General features: G+C 44.9%; 1 protein-coding gene across 1 annotated transcript in view; it reads left to right on the forward strand.

Annotated features, from left to right (window-relative positions):
• Window positions 1–20088, forward strand: part of RAD9B (RAD9 checkpoint clamp component B) — a 138711-nt gene that overhangs the window by 97497 nt on the left and 21126 nt on the right. Inside the window, exons 7-10 of the mRNA XM_075341839.1 lie at window positions 5335–5444; window positions 17618–17682; window positions 17820–17930; window positions 18466–18640. Of these exons, the coding sequence (XP_075197954.1) occupies window positions 5335–5444; window positions 17618–17682; window positions 17820–17930; window positions 18466–18640 (461 nt within the window). The remainder of the gene's footprint in view (window positions 1–5334; window positions 5445–17617; window positions 17683–17819; window positions 17931–18465; window positions 18641–20088) is intronic.

Consider the following 20088-nt stretch of genomic DNA (forward strand, 5'->3'; position numbering starts at 1 on the left):
TCTCAACTATAAGCCCCTTCTCCCTAATCTTACCGCACAAATAGTCTCGTGGAGGGCTCCTTTTCTTTCGTGGATGGGGCGGAAAAACCTAATTAAAAGCATTATACTCCCAAAGTTTATCTACCTCTTTCAAATGTTACCCATACCAATCCCCATGGCTTTTCTTTCTCAATGTAACTCTTTAATATCCAACTACGTCTGGAATAAACATAAACCAAGAATCAATTTTCAAACATTGAACCTCCCAAAAGACAAAGGGGGTATGGGTTTACCCAATGTATCGTTATATTACCAAGCCGCCGTCCTCTCCAGAACGGTAGACTGGATCAGACGCCCACCGAATAAATTGTGGATATCTATAGAAGAATACTTAGCCCCCACCCCTCTACGAGCTATGTTACTTTCCCCTCCTAACCAGAAAGATAAAAGAACCATTCCAAATGAACTAACGAGAACCCTTATGCAGAAATGGAAGGAAAATAGGGAGACACTGGCCCCCTCTCTTTCCCCTCTAACCCAAGTTTCAGACATACTAGACGCTGATGTAAATCAAGCCGCGTCCACGAAGGCCACATTCCTGACCAATGTAAATGTCCCGTTGGCTGATCTTTTGGTGGATGGCTCTTTCATATCTGAACAGGAGATGGGTTCGAACCCTCTCCTCGCTAGGCTCACATTTCTCCATTATACGAAATTAAAACACGTGATCCACCCACTATTGCCTCACACTCGTCTAGACAGACCTTTAACTACATTTGAATCTTTCTGTATGCAAACCCGGGCTCCCAGGAAAGTTCTTTCTAATCTATATCATACCCTGCTTACAAAAAAACTGGTGGTAAAGAGAGCATATATACTAAGATGGGAAAGGGACCTGAAAACTACATTTACCGATCTACAAACGAGCCAAATTTATAATGCCTCACATGGTCCGTCATGTTGTGTGAGAGTTCAGGAGAATTCCTTTAAAGTGACTGCGAGATGGTACATTGTCCCCACCTCGTCTAGTTCGTGGAGCTCTTCCACCTCAGATCAATGCTGGCGATGCGAGAGGGACAGGGGAACGTATCTACATGTGTGGTGGGAATGTCCGATTATCCAGACCTTGTGGCGGACAGCATCACAGTTAATACTTGACCTCACAGGCAAAAAAGGGGTCCTGGACCCTAGACAAATGCTTCTGAACCTCCCAATGTGGCCCAAAGATAAATCTGCTTCGAAACTAGCGATGTTTGTAGGCTCAGCTTGTAAACTTCTCATAGCCCAATTGTGGCGCACAACGAAAATTCCCACTCTCACGCAGCTCTTACTGAAGATTGATCAATTATATCATGTTGAAGAACTTTCGGCCCTCTCACGTCAGAATGTGCTCCCTTTCCACCAGGTTTGGAAGGCTTGGCAATTCTATAAGTCTACTCCCCAATTCTCAGTAGTTACTTCGCAGACGGCAACATAGGGAACTGTGAGTCATCCCACCACCCTCCAATGAGATGAAGGACAACTGTCAGACCATATCCACCACGTGATGAGTGGATCCAAGACCAAAATCCTCTCCTTTCTCTTCCCTCTTCTATCTCTTCCTCTTCTTTTTCTGTTTCTTGAACACTTTCATTCTAATCCCTTAACTGAATTTCATGCGATATAAATTCGCTCTTCTAGTTTCTAGTTACCACCCCCTACCCCTATTTCCTATAGTACTTACTGTTAAAATTGTTTCATATTAATCCAGAAACCAAGCTAAAATCTGGATCGGACTTTCCCACAGTCGGATGACTAAGTTTATTATTTGGATAAGCTCAGGTAGCGCAAAAGTAGTCTGAGTTATACAGATATAATGGGAAGATACGATACAGTTGAAATAATACTAGTTAAGACTATGATTTCTGTTGACTTTGTATTCTTATTTTTTGCTTCAATAAACAAAACATTAAAACAAAAAAAAAAAACAGTAACAGCAACGATAATTGGGATTAGAACGACGTGTCAACGATCAACAATATGCTGAGTATTTTTGATCGTTAACGGTCGTTCCTGCGTTTCAAATGCAATGACGTCGCTAACGAGGCCGGATGTGCGTCACGAATCCGTGACACCAATGACATCTTGTTAGCGATGTTGTTGCGTGTAAAGCCTGCTTAAGGCCAGGGGCAGGAACTTACATTTAAAGCACCACTCCAGCAGTGAAATAAAAAAACAAAAACCACTGGAGTGGTGCTTTAAAAACATAGCAAACAAATGGAATTTCAAAATGCAGGGATGAACACGGTCTTATCAGTTACTTCATCCTCTTTCACCCTATAATAATTTTAGTACTTAAAGGATTATTCCCATCTCCAATTTTTTATCCCATTATGTAGTAGCTGTAATGATAATAATAATAATAATAATAATAATATTACCAAATACCTTCAATTAGAAATGTAGTATAGTTTTCCTGATTAACTTTGTTCCTTACCTCATGTTCAGGGCATTGCAGGACCAAAGGTATCCATGGTTATTACCACAAGCAACTAACCGTGACTATATCCGTGGTCGTAACCATGGATACCTAAGGTCCTGCAATGCCCTGAACATGAGGTATTCGACATAGTAAATCAGAAGAACTATACTACATTTCTAATTGGAAGTATTTGCTGTTGTTATTATTATTATTATTATTACCCCTACTACATATTAGGATAGGATCTTGGAGATGGGGATACCCCTTTAACCCCTTAACGACCCATGACGTACTAGATACGTCATGGATCGTTTTCCGGTAAGCCCCGCCCCCTGCCGCCGGCGGGCGGCGGCGATCGGCGCACATATCAGCTGTTATCAACAGCTGATATGTGTGCCTGCTAGCCGCGGGTGGAATCGCTTCCACCCGCGGCCATTAACCCCTTACATTTCGCTGCCAAAGTCTTGGCAGCGATATGTATATGGGCGCCGCCATTACAGTGACTTACCCCGCCCCCGCCGGAAGTCACGTGACATGATCACGTGACTTTCGGCGGTTGCCATGGTAGCACAGGGTCATGTGATGACGCCTGTGGCTAACATGAGTCACTTCCTCTCAATGCCGGAATACAGCCGGCATTGAAAGTGAAGCAGCAAATCTGCAGTTCTCAGCTCTGTAGCTGAGATCTGCAGATTGTGCAAAGCGATCAGATTGCTGATCGCAATAGCCCCCTAGGGGGACTAGTAAAATAAAAAAAAAAAGTAAAAAAAAAAGTTTTAAAAAATTAAAAAAAAATAAAAAAACCTAAAAGTTCAAATCACCCCCCTTTCACCCCATTGAAAATTAAAGGGTTAAAAAAATAAAAAATACACACATATTTGGTATCGCCGCGTTCAGAAATGCCCGATCTATCAAAATATAAAATCAATGAATCTGATCAGTAAACGGCGTGGCGGCAAAAAAATTCCAAACGCCAAAATTACGTTTTTTGGTCGCCACAAATTTTGCGCAAAATGCAATAACAGGCGATCAAAACGTAGCATCTGCGCAAAAATGGTACCGTTAAGAACGTCAGGTCAAGACGCAAAAAATAAGCCATCACTGAGCCTCAGATCCTGAAAAATGAGAACGCTACGGGTTTTGGAAAATGGCGCAAAACGTGCGCCACGTTTTTCGGACAAGCTTGTGAATTTTTTTTAACCCCTTAGATACAAGTAAACCTATACATGTTTGGTGTCTACAAACTCGCACCGACCTGAGGCATCATACCCACACATCAGTTTTACCATATAGTGAACACGGTGAATAAAATATCCCAAAAACTATTGTACAATACCAGTTTTTTTGCAATTTTTCCACACTTGGAATTTTTTTGCCATTTTCCAGTACACTATATGGTAAAACTTATGGTTTCATTTAAAAGTACAACTCGTCCCGCAAAAAACAAGCCCTCATATGGCAAGATTGATGGAAAAATAAAAAATTTACGCCTCTCGGAAGAAGGGGAGCAAAAAACAAAAACGGAAAGTGCCCGGGGGCTGAAGGGGTTAATTATTCTATTAGTAACATTTATTGTGCAGATGAAATATCACATAATTTTGGAATCTACTTTGATTGATTGGTTGATGCTGAGAGGAGCTATGAACATTGCAGGTGCCCAGAATAGTAAGTCGCAATGGCTTTTCTTTAGCACACAATTAATAGAAATGTCTGTCATTGATTAAACAGCATCAACAGACTCCTACTTGTTCCCATTGTGAATGCATTGACAGTAGGGTGATGGAGATGTCTCACAGACAGGCACTGAGGAGCGAAAGCTCATAAATCTACCTTGCAAAAAGCAACATAAAAAGAAAGTTGTAAAGACAATCTCTTTTCATATGTCCTATCAGGTCATATGGACATAATGGATCCCCCCTAGTACATTCAGTTTTTGTGCCAGAGCGCAGAGCTCCTATCAAAAACTGTCTTTTGCATTATTAAAAAGGTCCATGGAGCCTCTGTTAGGAGTCTCGACACAGAAAATAACTAGATATCCCTCCGGGAAGGACCTAGCCAAGGAGTGGCTCTTTTTAAGAGACCACCATAACCACTATATTAAGTGGCCCTTTTAGTCAATATCCAGCTCTTGACGAGTTTAAAGGGAAATACCAAGGCCAGGTATCCATCCACAGACAGCTGTTTCGGGGTATTACCCCTCATGGATTCTGGCTAGGTGGCCGTGTCGAGACTCCTAACAGAGGCTCCACTGACATTTTTGATTTGCATACTTCCCAGGGGACAATGCACCTAGGATTTCACTGTGTTGAGCGCCTTTGCTGGCTGCCAGCAGTGTTTTCTCTGGCTGGTCTCCCTGAGATCAGTGATTGTTTTATTTTGCATTATTAGACTTAGGGGTACTTTGCACACAGAGATAAATCTGCGGCAGATCTGTGGTTGCAGTGAAATTGTGGACAATCAGTGCCAGGTTTGTGGCTGTGTACAAATGGAATAATATGTCCACAATTTCACTGCAACCACAGATCTGCTAAAGATTTATCTGTGTGTGCAAAGTAGCCCTTAGACCATCCATTTAATACATGACCAATCATTCTTTTTAGTGGCCATTGTGAAATATCCAATTTTTCCTGTACGGTGACTATAACAACTGATTGTCAGAGTACTTTGCAGCCTGACAATCCGCTGACTTATTTACCATATTGCAACTAAAAATCAATATATACTGCTAAAAAAATAAAGGGAACACTTAAACAACAAAATGGTATTTTAATGTTCCCTTTATTTTTATATTTTTTGAGCAGTATATTTAATTAATTCCTATCAAAAATCTTAATGGATGAGTTCACAATTGAAGTAATATTAATATCAAATCAATATATCTTTGTTTTATGCAGGTTCATCAAAGCTAATGCATACTGAAATACACCTCAGTCCTGATGAATTTAATGACTTTCAAATTAACATTGACTCATGTGATGTAACATTTTGTTTAAAGGAAGTCAGGGTAAGGCATGACGTGATAAAATACAGTACATAGGAAATGATTAATTGCTATAGAATATTTGCAGAAATGTATTCCACCTGCTGTCTACAGTATAACTCCCCATAAACACAGCCTACATAGCTTTGACTGAAAAGTGTGGGAGCAGTCTCTGTTCATTAGCATGAATTCTTAGCATGGGAGCCTGACCTTACTAGAAGGAAGTCTGACTGCATTTCTCATGCTAGTATAATCTGGACCCAATGTTATCCTGGTGGTAGAGGCCCTAACAGGTTCCTGACCTGTGTAATAATAGTTCTGTTTTCAGCAGGGATCCCTGCACCACTCCTGTAGCTCTGTGCTCCTTGGTAACAACTCTCCACCCAGGCCTTCAATACAGAAACTGATGTTTTTCCAAAGCACCAGATATATCCCCCAAAAAAACTGCCAGTATTACATTTTCATTATACAATTCCAAACATTGAAAAATGGCAACCTTTCGGCCACAAGTTTTCTTTTTCAAGCCCAACAATACAAAAGCATCATATATCATAATAACATTTTAGGACCTTTATATAGAGGGGCATTGTATAGGTGAGTCCTTTTTTTTTTTTTGATCCAGCCAATAAAACATATATCATGATCCTCAGTTTATACATATCATCATGGCAACCCAGATACAATTAAAAACATATATCGTCCTTAGATATCGATTCGGAGGTGTGTTACCTAGATGATATCACTTCCACCAGCACTGTGACAAATCATATCCTATCTCGTAAACACCCCTTTTCTTACTGCCTTTCCTTATTTATTAGTGTAATATTTGCGCTGTAGAGTGTTGATCACATGACAGGCACGTGACCAATTACTTACGCTATAACCACACAATGGCATCAGCGTTGCCCCTACCCATTATAAAGCAAATCACTGCCTGGATGACAGGCCAAAAATGATTGGTTATACATAGAGCGTTTTATCGCTTAGGAAGCAGTTAGTCATGATAGGTGGAATCTTAAAGCAATACACCCTACAAGTACCAAACTGATACTCATAACAACAGGTGTAAGCATGGGGAATAACCGGAGCCACTCCACCTATGCCACAACATAGGTCCAACATAAGAAATATATTACTAACCTATGCTATTTAAAATAATTCTTCCTACCAAAGTAATCAGTAACACTATATTATATGATAAATTGAAATCCAATATATGTGCATGAGATGATGCAGAATATATTACACCATAAGACTAATTTACGTCCAGCACTGGGTAAACATTCCTACCACATGGCCCTCCATACTTATGTAGTGCCCTACGGGGCCTAAAGCTGGTGTCACACTAAGCGACAGCGACAACGACGTCGCTGTTACGTCACCATTTTCGGTGACGTAACAGCGACCTTGTAAGTCGCTGTTATGATCGCTGCTTAGCTGTCAAACACAGCAGAAGCAGCGATCATAACGTCGCTGTGCTACATGTGCAGAGAGCAGGGAGCCGCGCTTAGCGCTGGCTCCTTACTCTCCTAGGTACAGTACACATCGGGTTAATTAACCCGATGTGTGCTGCAGCTACATGTCACAGTGCAGAGAGCAGGGAGCCGCGCGCACTGCTTAGCGCTGGCTCCTTGCTCTCCTTGCTACAGTATACATCGGGTTAATTACCCGATGCATACTGCAGCCACATGTCACAGTGCAGGAGCCGGCACTGGCAGCAAGAGCGGAGGCTGGTAACCAGCGTAAACATCGGGTAACCAGGGAAAGGTCTTCCCTTGGTTACCCGATGTTTACGCTGGTTACAGCTTACCACAGCTGCCAGTGCCGGCTCCTGCTCGCTTCATTTCGTCGCTCTCTCGCTGTCACACACAGCGATGTGTGTGTCACAGCGGGAGAGTGACGACCAAAAAATGAAGCTGGACATTCAGCAACGACCGGCGACCTCACAGCAGGGGCCAGGTCGTTGCTGGATGTCACACACAGCGACAGCGACGGGACGTCGCTGCAACGTCACAGAAAATGGTGACGTAGCAGCGACGTCGTTGTCGTCGTCGTTATGTGTGACACCAGCTTAAGGGGTTACTTGTCACCGGGCCAGTGGTTTTGTGGGGTTGCTGTGACTCGTCTGACCCGGCTCTTTGGCCCTGTCGGCTACATGTAAAAGACAAACAAGCAGGTGCAAGATGTAAAGGGAGCATGGAAGGAAGGTGAAGGGTTCCTGGGAAGCGTGTCACCAGTTGCAGCGGTGACTGGGGTCTCTGCCTCCTCCGCCGCAGACCTTTCCTGTGACTTTTCCTCTTCCAGGAGCAGTGTTGCATGGGAATGGGGCAGTAGCCACTGCTGTGAGATGTTGCTCTCCTCTGGGGCTGATGTTAACGTAGCCCAGATAGTCCAGCTCCCTACAGGTGGAGCAAGCCCCAGGGAGGATGAGGGCAATGGGGACGGCTGATGGCGCCGAAGCGCGGGGCGGTGGCGCCGCCAATGACAAGGAAGACACCAGGGCTGCGGTTCAAAGTTCTTTTTACTCACAGTTCTTAAAGGGAACCAAACATCAGGATTTTCATGTATAAGGTGCAGCCAGTGCAGTTCTGGCACTATCAGGCACAGGCTGTACATACCATTAGGGTGCAGCTTGGGTGTTTAGTCAGTGAAATCCAACTTTATAAAGTTTGAAAATTCATGCACTTTTTGATTGACGTGTGCACCTCTCTCCTAATGTCCGGGAGTGTTATGGACGTTTATCCCCGCCCCCTTCCCCTCGCCTGTTCCTCCCTCTCACTGGCCGTATGTAAATTTCTCTCTTCAGAAACATGGCTAATCGCGTCCTCTCATCAGCTGTTCTGCAGTCCTGTTGTGACCACGCGCGCTCCCGTGGTCACAACGGGCTCTGAAGAAGCGAGGGCGCATGCGTCGCCCTCTCTTGCAAAATACTAACTACAGCGGGCTTCAGAAACAGGGCGCCGGAGATGAGCGCTATGCTAAGATGCCAACTCCGGCGCCATGTTTCTGAAGAAAGAAATTTACATACGACCAGTAAGAGGGAGGAACAGGCGGCGGGGGGGGGGGCGGGGATAAACGTCCATAACCCGCCCGGACATTAGGAGAGAGATGCACACGTCAATCAAAAAGTGCACGAATTTTCAAACTTTATAAAGTTGGATTTCACTGACTAAACACCCAAGCTGCACCCTAATGGTATGTACAGCCTGTGCTTGATAGTGCCAGTACTGCACTGGCTGCACCTTATACATGAAAATCCTGATGTTTGGTTCCCTTTAAAGCTCTCCGGAGGTGCCGCTCTCCGCCGCCATGGATGGACTCCAGCCGGTCCCAGGTGAATCAGAGTCAATCACCGATGTCTGTGGAAATGTGTGAGACCTTCGTCCTTGCGCTGACTCAGGGCTCCCCGTGGCCTGAAGCAACTTGGGGACCCAGCTGTCCGTGTTAAGTGTCCCGTCCTGTATACAGGTGACGCGGGTCCTCGCCGTGGGGCCTGGCTGTAATCCTGACCCCGGATCCTATAGGTCACTGTGCTCCAGGAAAGTGGGTGATGGACGATGGGACATAAAATCCCTATCCCCTGCAGATTTCTTAGAGTCCATGAAGGTTTCCCCAACCGAGGGCTCTGTACCCCGACTGCACTGGCACTGTGGGAACGGTTAGGCTTGACCTCAGTCACCATGTCACCTCTGTCTCACCATCTCCACCGGTCACTTCTCGCCCTATGCCAGTCTCATTCCTGCAGACCCAGTGCGGTGTTGTGACCCCTGGTCCTGGGACAATTTCCACCTGTCTCCTGTCCCCAGGACCAGTCTGATAAACGCTGCTCTCCCAAGGCTGTCTGCTCTCTTCTCTGTCCTGGACTGATCTGAAGTGAAAAATGTTTGTGTGTCTCTCACTCACTCAGTGCCCCCATTCTTGGGATGACTCTTAGTGGCTGTTGCCCTGGCAACCTGGATTTCCCCAGATTGCCTGGCTTCCTGTGTAAGTGGTGACTCATAGCTAGATGTTTTGCAAGTGAAAAACAACACCAGTGATTAACTCCTTCATCACCCGATCCAAGCATTGCACCCTAAATGTAATGCAATGCCCTGTGGCGAATGAAGCCTCAGGGGCGCCACACTTACACCCAGGAATTGCAGAATTGTAATTTTTCCCTAAATCTGTATAAAGAAGCAAAAATATTTTTAAAAAGACTAGACAATGGCTGGAAACTATCATCTAGATCAGTCTTGGCGAACCTTTTGCAGGCCGAGTGCCCAAACTGTAGCCCTAAACCCAATTTTTTTTCCGAAGTGCCAACCAATCCTATTATGTAAATAATTGATTTTAACCTTACCTTTGCCGTCTTCTCTTCTCTTCAGCAGGGGGCATCACGCTCATGCTTACCACACATTGAAGCTGAGCCCCTGCCCTTTCCAGACACAGCAGTTGGATTGATCTTTCTGGAAAAAATTGCAGCATATTAGACAGAGATTTTAGCATGGAATGCAATCAGATTTCACCCTGTAATCCACATCTACATTTCAAAGTGTGAACATCTTGAAATCCCATAAAGACGTACAAGTTGCTATCCTCCCCCTTCATTGTGTAGTTATGTCCCCCTTCCTGGCCACTTCCTGGTAAACATGTCCCCCATCCTGATATATATTTCCTACATACTGGTATATTTGTCCCCATCATAGCCCCATCCTGATAAATGTCCTCCATCCTGGTAAATGTACCTTATTCTGGCATGTTCCCCCATGCTGGTAAATGTACCCCATCCTGACATATTGCCCATCCTTGTAAATGTTCCCCCATCCCGGCATGTACCCTATTCCTGGTAAATGTCCTCCATCCTGGTAAATGTTCCCAATCCTAGTTAATTTACCCCCATCCAGGTAAATGTCCCCCTTCCTAGCATGTACCCCTTCCTGGTAAATGTTCCCCTTCCTGGTAAATGTACCCTATCGTGGCATGTTTCCTCCATCCTGGCATGCATGTTTCCCCATCCTGGCATGCATGTTTTCCCCATCCTGGCATGCATGTTTTCCCCATCCTGGCATGCATGGCATGTGTATTCCCCCCCACCCCATGCTTGCATATGTGTTCGCCCCCCCCACCCCCACCCCATGCTGGCATGTGCGTTTCTCCCCTACCCCATGCTGGCATGTGCGTTTCTCCCCCACCCCATGCTGGCATGTGCTTTTCTCCCCCACCCCATGCTGGCGCTGACCCCTCCATCCCCACCTTGGCACAACCGCACACGGTATAAAAAAAAAAGCAACACACAACTTACCTTCCTGCACCCGCTCCCCCGCTGCACGCCGCTGGGTCCTCAGTTCCCACGCGGCCAGAAGACCTCATTACGCCGGCGCCGCTCACTGTCGCTCCTCCATCTCCTAGGCAACACACCTGCAGCCTGGGGGAGGAGGAGTGTCAGAGCGATGAGAAATGTCTCCTCCGCTCCAACACAGTTTTGATCTGCCGGCGCGACTGCAACAGCAGATCAAAAAGGCAGGATCAGGCAACAACACGCGTGCCAGCAGAATGGGCTCTGCGTACCCCTGGTGGCACGCATGCCATAGGTTCGCCATCACTGATCTAGATTTAAACCATGAGGTGTTAAAGTATTCTGCCTCGAAATCCACATAATTTTTTGTCTTAATAGTTTAATACGATCAACTCCTTCTCGCCTCATAATCAGTACCGTATATCAATCATTTGATGCTTAACGCTTAATGCTAGGTAACTTTGCATTTTTTTTTAATATTTGACTTGAGTTGTAGAATTTCATTCTTCATGGATTGTGTAGTCTCTCCCACATAGTGTAGGCCACATGGAGAGAGGATTAAATATTGCACAAAATCTGTATTCATGTATAATACCTGGATTTTTGGGCCCGGGTTTTAGGAGCAGCTGAAAGAGGTGGGGGGGGGGGGTAATTGGCTGCTCTGTTACCTCTATTTAAGGCAGTGCAGCTGCCTCAAATGGGGGCTGTGTGTGACCTTGGACTTGAATCTGATGTAAGAAGAACTAATGATGAGCGAGCGTGCTCGTCACTGTTTGATACTCGATTGAGCATCAGGGTGCTCAGGTACACTTGGAACTCGGCCGAGTATCACGGGTGCTTGGATGTGTTGTTTGTGAAAGAATCTGACACAAGGAGTCGGCTCCCCTTAAGTGAACGATGGGAGCCGGCACCCCAGTGATAGACGCTTGCAGTCTCTGACTTCCACTGGAGGTAAAATCAATTTGCATGGATGCTGTGTGTAAAAGAAAACAAACAAAAAAAACCCGCCCAACCTCCCCTGAAAATGCTGGTTTTGGCTAGATGTACAGTGCAGACCAAAAGTTTGGACACACCTTCTAATTCAGAGTTTTCTTTATTTTCATGACTCTGAAAATTGTAGATTCACATTGAAGACAACAAAACTATGAATTAAAACATATGGAATGAAATACTTAAAAAAGTGTGAAACAACTGAAAATATGTCTTATATTCTAGGTTCTTCAAAGTAGCCACCTTTTGCTTTGATTACTGCTTTGCATACTCTTGGCATTCTCTTGATGAGCTTCAAGAGGTCACCTGAAATGGTTTTCCAACAGTCTTGAAGGTGTTCCCAGAAATGCTTAGCACTTGTTGGCCCTTTTGCCTTCACTCTGCGGTCCAGCTCACCCCAAACCATCTCGATTGGGTTCAGGTCTGGTGACTGTGTAGGCCAGGTCATCTGGCGTAGCACCCCATCACTCTCCTCCTTAGTGAAATAGCCCTTACACAGCCTGGAGGGGTGTTTGGGGTCATTGTCCTGTTGAAAAATAAATGATGGTCCAACTAAACGCAAACAGGATGGAATAGCATGCCGCTGCAAGATGCTGTGGTAGCCATGCTGGTTTAGTATGCCTTTAATTTTGAATAAATCCCCAACAGTGTCACCAGCAAAGCACCCCCACACCGTCACACCTCCTCCTCCATGCTTCACGGTGGGAACCAGGAATTGTAGAGTCCATCCGTTCACCTTTTCTACAAAAACACGGCGGTTGGATCCAAAGATCTCAAATTTGGACTCATCAGACCAAAGCACAGATTTCCACTGGTCTAATGTCCATTCCTTGTGTTCCTTAGCGCAAACAAGTCTCTTCTGCTTGTTGCCTGTCCTTAGCAGTGGTTTCCTAGCAGCTATTTTACCATGAAGGCCTGCTGCACAAAATCTCCTCTTAACAGTTGTTCTAGATATGAGAAGGTGTGTCCAAACTTTTGGTCTGTACTGTATGTGGGCGGAGAGCCAGATTGACCATCACTAATTGACTTCCATTATACTCGTTACTCAAGTCGACCTTGTCCGAGTATTGTAGTACTGTGACAGTATTGTGTATGACCTCTGGCGGGGTGTGTGACACTTATTGGTTTCTTCAGGCCGGTGTCCATATCCCCGCTGCCGTTCCCCATCGTAGACGAAGGAGTAAAACATGCCACACTAGAGTTCTCTTGCAAACTTGAACAGTTTATTCTTCATACCTCTATGACAGACATGCCCTCAACTTCTCATGGTTCTGCTGCTACTGTATTTTGAGGTTTTCTCTCTCGACCTATCCCCGCTATCTTGAATTTCATCCTTAAGGCCTATGTCTCTGTTCCACCACTCTTCTTCTCACCATGTCCACTTCTGGGCCCCGACAGCTGTCTAGTCGTACCACTCCTATGAGCCCGTCAGGGTGAGCCGTGGGCTCCAGAATTCTCGAGGTTACCTCAGAGTTTCCTGACTGCCCTAACCCCATAGCCACGTCTTCTCTTACTTGAACCCTATTCAAAACTGGCAACCCAAGAGAGCTAATCCACTTGCCACATGTCATTTCTCTGCTAGGCTCCACTCTATCCTATCTAACATCTAACCTACCGCTACTACTGCCCAATGACTAGATGGTGCCTGCCGCTCTGGTACAGCAGGGCCTATAGTTCGCTAGCAGCAATACATATTATCTTATACATTTTAATACTTAACAGCACCTATAATATACTTAGTCTAAAACATATCTTTTACAATCATGAAAATGACAAACTGTATGGGGACACGACCACCTCTTATAATAATTTGAGTTAACAGATGTAATGTCTTCCAGGTTCAATTATGATTCTATCATAAGACAACAAAGAGTTTCTATCAGTCCCCTTAAGGTTGTATCTGGTGCCTTGGAAAACTATTTTTGTTCCTGTGTAACACAGTCCAGTTCGAAACATACAGTAGAGGGTTGCACAAATGTTTTTACCATCAATGAAGTTCCATGCTTTGGGGCTTCTGTGTCAGTTTTTGTGACTGTTTTATATCCACTGTTAGGATGAGAAGAGTAAAACTGTTGTATCACAAGCTAAAACACGAACAATAAAATAACACCTTTTGTGAGAGTCGCATTGTCTTTACTCCCTGCCTTCTACCCGTAAAGGCCCTATTAGACAGGAAGAAATTTTAACGATAGCAATTGACGAGCAAATAGTTATTGCGTTGTTATCGCATAAGCTCATTATTACACAAGCAATTGTTCGCTCGAAAGATCGCTGTTGCAGTCAATGGAAAGTTGCTAGACGTTCATAAAAGCATGTATTACACCTTGGGATCAGGTTTTAGCGACTTATTAGAAGCTGAAATGTTATGCCGACAAGAGATCATTTTTAAGCAAGTTGAAAGGTCTAGTTTCCCGAGAATCAAACGACATTGCAATCGCTAGCAACTATTACACACTGAATATTGCTCTGTTTCTAACGATATTGCGATTTTCCATGCAATTTTTGCCCAGTCTAATAAGGGCGTTACCCGCACACCATGGATTATTTTCCCACTATTCCACCCTTAAGCCCCGTCACACATAGCGAGATCGCTGAAATGTCACAGGTTTTGTGACGTGCCAGCGATATCACTGTTTTTGACAAGTATCAGTGAGCGGGCCCCTACTGCGAGGGCGCTGATCATGACAAACCGATCAGGACCATTTGTTGCTTGTTGGTCTCCCGCTGTGCAGCACGCATCGGTGTATTTGACGGTGGAGTGTGCAGGGAGCCGTCATTTCATGGGACGCTGATGGCTGGTCGCTGGTCACTGTGGAGATCTGCCTGATAGACAGCTCAACAGCGACCATGTAGCAACATTCCAGTGATCCCTGCCAGGTTGGATCGCTGGTGGGATCATTGGTACGTCACTATGTGTAACGGGACCCTTACCTCACAACTAGGCATGGCTCCTAATTATCTCCTTATCCAATCCTCTAACTGCTAAGGATCCCGTTACACATAGCACCATAGCAGCGATCCGACCTGGCAGAGATCGCTGGAATGTCGCTACATGGTTGCTGTCAATCAGGCAGATCTCCATAGCAAAAAATGGTCCTGATCGTTTTGTCACGATTAGCGACCTCGCAGCAGGGACCCGCTCGCTGCTGCTTGTCTCACAGTGATATCGCTGGCGAGCTCCCTGATACGTCACAAAACCTGTGATGTTTCAGCGATCTCGCTATGTGTGATGGGGGCTTAAGGCTGCCTGTTCCCAGTCAGATAAGATTTCTGGTATCTACAAACTATTGTCTCCAGGTGCAGTTCAGTGTAAAAAAAAAACACAACACAAACTGGCCTTTACTTGCACTCCACAGGACCAGTGCTGTGACACCACTGCTATCCTGGTGTATGTCATTAGTTTGCAGCATTGACTTTACATCAAGGATAAGCACTTTACCATCTACATTGGCAGAGCTGCTGAGGTCAGTGACTGTCTGCAGCAATGTCAACGTGACCTACAGATGAACAACAAGGATCAGGGCAGTGGAGGAAGCTCAGCACTGAACCCAGGGAATGTGAGTAAAGCACAGGTTGTATTTTTACACTGAACTGTACCATTGGACAATAGTTTACTGAAACGGTAAAACGCCTTAAGGCCCTGTGCACACTGGGAAAAGGAATTTTCTTAAGAAAATTCCGCAGGCCCTTAAAGATTTCCGCACCTGCTGGAAAAAACGCAAAAAATCCGCACCGAAATCCGCATGCGGTATGTTGCGTATTGTTGCGGATTTGGAGCTGATTTGGTGTGGATTTGGAGCGGAATTGCCGCAGGTTGTTCCCTGCGGGATTTCACAGTTCTCTCCGCTCTTGCTGTCCGTGGTGCTGAAGTCTCCTGGCCGTGCTTTTGTCCCGCGCGGCTGCCTCTGGCACTCTGCTGTTTGTGGGTCAGCTGTGCACTGCATAACTGCATATGCATGAGCCGGCCTGGAAGCAGGAGAGCAGTGTCCGGAGGCAGCCTCGCAGGAGGAGGTGAGTATAAGATCAGCGGTGACTTCAGTCAGCTGATGTGCAGTGACCGCTGGAATCCTCCACCTGTCGTCCTCCACCTGTCACTGCAAAGCACATCAGTGAAGTCACCGCTGATCCCGGCGGCTCACTTCACTTGCGTCCTGACCCTCACAGTGAGCAGTCATGATCTATGGCGCTCACTGTGAGTGCCAGGTGTAGCAGAGCTGGAAGCGTCGTGGGACATCTTGTGGATTACGTCGGACCTAGAGGGCTGTTATTAGGGGTTAATAAAGTGGTGAAAGAGGGGGCTTTTTTGTCTTTTATTTCAAATAAAGGATTTTTGGGGTGTTTGTGCTTATTTACTTTCATTTACAGTTTAGTGATGAGGGGGTGTCATATAGACGCCTGCAATCACTAAACTAGGACTTAGTGGCAGCTATGGGCTGCTGCCATTAACTCCTTCATTACCCCGATTGCCAACGGGAAGAGCCGGGAAAAGTCCGGGACTGTCGCATCTAATGGATGCGGCAATTCCGAGCAGCTGCTGTCTGATATTTTTAGGCTGGGGGGCTCCCCATAACGTGGGGCTCACCATCCTCAGAATACCAGCCCCCAGCTGTGAGGCTTTATCCTGGCTGGTTATCAAAATTGGGGGGGGAACCGCACGTCGTTTTTTTAAAATGATTTATTTATTTTACTGTACGCTGTAGACCCGCCCATCGGCAACTGTAATGGATTGCACTGAGACAGCGGTCACCCAGCGTGGGGGTGTGTCTGCCTGCAACCAATCACAGCCACCGGTGAGCAGGAAAGGAGTGAATACGAGATGGAATAATGAGCCGGCTCTGGAAGATTAAAGAGCCGCTGCTGGAGCAGTGTGACAGCCGCCCGGTCATCGGTGAGTATGAAGCGCTTGCTCCTACCCCTTTAGGCCAGATTCTGTTCCCCATAAACTTTATATGGGTAGGAGCATCTGGCCAGATACCGGGGATCAATTCTCCGCCGACCCAGAGTCAGCGGGTGATTGATCTGCCAGCCCTCGAAACCGCAGGGACCTGTGGAAAAGAAGTGACATGCAATTGTTTTTGCTGTGGGAATCCCGCAGCAAAACATGCAGCTGTCAAAATCCGCATAGTGCGCACAGCATTTTTTTTTCCCCATAGGATTTGCTGGTGAATCACTGCAGAGATGTTATGAACATTTTCTGCAGCGAAACATGCAGCAAATCTGCAGGAAATCCGTGGCAAAAACCGGCAAGTGCGCACAGGGCCTTAAAGACCCAAACAAAGTAACTGACCGCATCCTTTAAATTCCCACTGATCAGCTACATGCAAGGCAATCTGTGGATGCGTAATAGCTGGTGGAGACAGATCCACCACCCTTCAATGAGCACAGAACAATTGTTAACACATGGAATCATTGTTCTTAGCATCATATGACCAAATTACACAGGAAGTTGTACTGCTGAGAATGATCCCTTAACCACCAGTGTACGGCGCTTGTTGGCAGAGAATGAATGAAGATGGCTCAGGAGCTGACCCGCCCCATTCCCGGCAGCTGATAAGACAGATACCCAGTCAGATACTCGGGATAAATTTTGTGGTCACCACAGAACTGCAGCCATAAAAAAAACAACGTGCGCACAGAGAAACTGAAATCTCATAGACTTTGCTAGGGAAGGAAATGCATGCAGTTTTGTGCCACAAATGGGGCAAAAAACACAGTGTGCACATGGGGCCTTATGTTTCCCTCAATACACCAAGATCTAGTAATAAGACACCAACAGGCTTCCTAGTTATTTGGATATGAAGAAAATAACATGTAGTCCTAAATAAAAGTGATGTAGGTTATATGTAGATATTATATATTGTGAAGACTAAAGCTATGCTTAATCTAATCGTCTTGTGACGCTCATTTCTAATGTAGTGCTCTCTACTTTTAGGGCTTCTTGTCATTTGCAGAGGCGACCAGTGCTGTCATTGCCATTCATTTTCGCAAACCAGGAGAGTAGGTTTTATCCAATAACTTTCTTTATGAACTTTATTTTAAATATTAACTGCAGATGGTAATCTAATCTTCAGTCAAATGTCTGTTTATTGTGTCAAGATCAAGAACAATAATTACATAACTGTTTATCATTTCAGACCTATAATTTTCAGTATAGATGACATGGTACTTGAAGCAAACTTTGTTTTGGCAACATTAGAAGAAATGGACGATTCATCGTCTGAAAAATCACGTGGCACAGTTATTGAGTAAGTCTGTCTTTTTATATAGCCATCTCAGAATTAAAGGGAAGGTACCATCCAAAAAAATTTTTTTCTTCAACAACTACAGGTATTTGAACATACAAAGTAAAACAAGAGAATTAAGGTCCCGTCACACACAACGAGATCGCTAACGAGATCGGTGCTGCATCACCATTTCTGTGACGCAGTAACGATCTTGCCAGCGATCTCGTTATGTGTGACACCTACCAGCGATCAGGCCCCTGCTGTGAGATCTCTAGTCGTTGCCGAAGGGTCCGGACCATTTTCTTCAAAGGTGATGTCCTGCTGGGCAGGACGCATCGCTGTGTTTGACACCTAACAATGACCTTCTATACAGGTCGTTCATCGTTATACAGGTCGCTGATCGTTACTGCATCGTTGGTAAGGACTGACTGTGTGACATCTCACCAGCGACTTACCAGCGATCCTTATCAGATCACATCGTTTTCGGGATCGCTGGTAAGTCGTTAAATGTGACGGTGGCTTTACAGTTAGATAATGTGATATATTTTTCAACTAGGTCTACTCCTCCAGTGCAGAAAGGAGCCAGTGCATTGGCTAAAGGAAGAAAACAAAATCAGAGTCATACAGCTAACAATGGCTTACCACATATAACCAGTCCTGTGTTAATGACTGCTAAAAGCCCAATTCAGCAAACTGCAGAAGAGCCACTACCTACTACAGCTTATAACAAGGTATTTTAAAGGAGACGTATTGATAACTAGTATCTACAGATGAATCAGACTTTAACTTGACAGTACCTACCATGATGCAGGAATTTTAACTTGCATTTAATGAAATACAAGTTATTGAAAATGTTTGCTAGATCATGATATCTTAAAGGGAATCTGTCACCAGGTTTTTGTTACCTCATCTGAATGCAGCATAATGTAGAGACAGAAACCCTGATTCCAGTGATGTGTGACTTACTGAGCTGTTTGCTGTCATTATGATGAAATCAGTGTTTTCTCTGCTGCAGATTTAGCAGTTATACAGAGCTCATGAATATGCTGGACTATCTGGCAGCATGCCAAGTAATCCTGTAATGATAATCTACTGCTGATTAAACAGTGATTTTATTCAAACTACATTAGGCAGCCCAGTGACGCATTTCTAGAATCAGGATCTCTGCCCTTACATTATGCTGCTCTCAGATTAGGTGGGAAAAACCTGGTGACAGATTCCCTTTAACACTTTAACTCCATCCATTTAATAATTTGATGCACTTGAAAAAAAAATTCCTAGTGCCTTGTAATTGCAAAAAAAATTCAATTCCATGATATGTTTTTTATTTATTGAGTTATTTATTTACCATGTTCACTATATGGTAAAACTGACCTGAAAATATGATTCTCCAGTTATATTTAAAGGAGTTGTCCAACACTTTTTTTTTTTAGCTAATCTGTACTGCATTGTCATCTAAAACACCCCTACATTTTTTTTTATTTTTTTTTAGTTTCTAACTTTTGTTCCTCTTGAATTATCACTTTATTCTCTGCAGCCACTTTATTTACCTGGAGCTCAAGCAAACTTGACTTTTTTCTGTCCTTGGTTGCCAAACATCAAGTCAGAGCTGGCACCGCCCGGCCTCACTGTCCAGCCCCGCCCGGCCTCACTGTCCAGCCCCGCCCGGCCTCACTGTCCAGCCCCGCCCTCTGCACACTCATCAGAGAACAATAGAGGAAAATAGGGTTTATTTGAGCCGCGCCAATGATCACTTCTCAGGTATTCAGATTAATGGATCTTTATTTTGCACAGGTCTACGCGTTTCTGGAGTCTCAGCTCCCTTCCTCAGGACCATCAGGCATAAGAACACATCAAATCTCTGAGATTTGATGTGTTCTTATGCCTGATGGTCCTGAGGAAGGGAGCTGAGACTCCAGAAACGCGTAGACCTGTGCAAAATAAAGATCCATTAATCTGAATACCTGAGAAGTGATCATTGGCGCGGCTCAAATAAACCCTATTTTCCTCTATTGTTCTCTGTTATCTGCCGTCTGGGTTGCTGCTGCCTTGATCAAAACTTTCCATGCCTGCATAGTAGTTGTGACTTTCACAACTTCACTTGGTGAGTATTACTGCTCCCTGTCTCTACCCCGTGTGTTATTGGGGTAAAACCCTATTGCGCTTCTTCTCCACAGCT

Source organism: Anomaloglossus baeobatrachus, chromosome 1 (assembly GCF_048569485.1).
Source record: "Anomaloglossus baeobatrachus isolate aAnoBae1 chromosome 1, aAnoBae1.hap1, whole genome shotgun sequence".
In the NCBI taxonomy this organism is placed as follows: Eukaryota; Metazoa; Chordata; class Amphibia; order Anura; family Aromobatidae; genus Anomaloglossus; species Anomaloglossus baeobatrachus.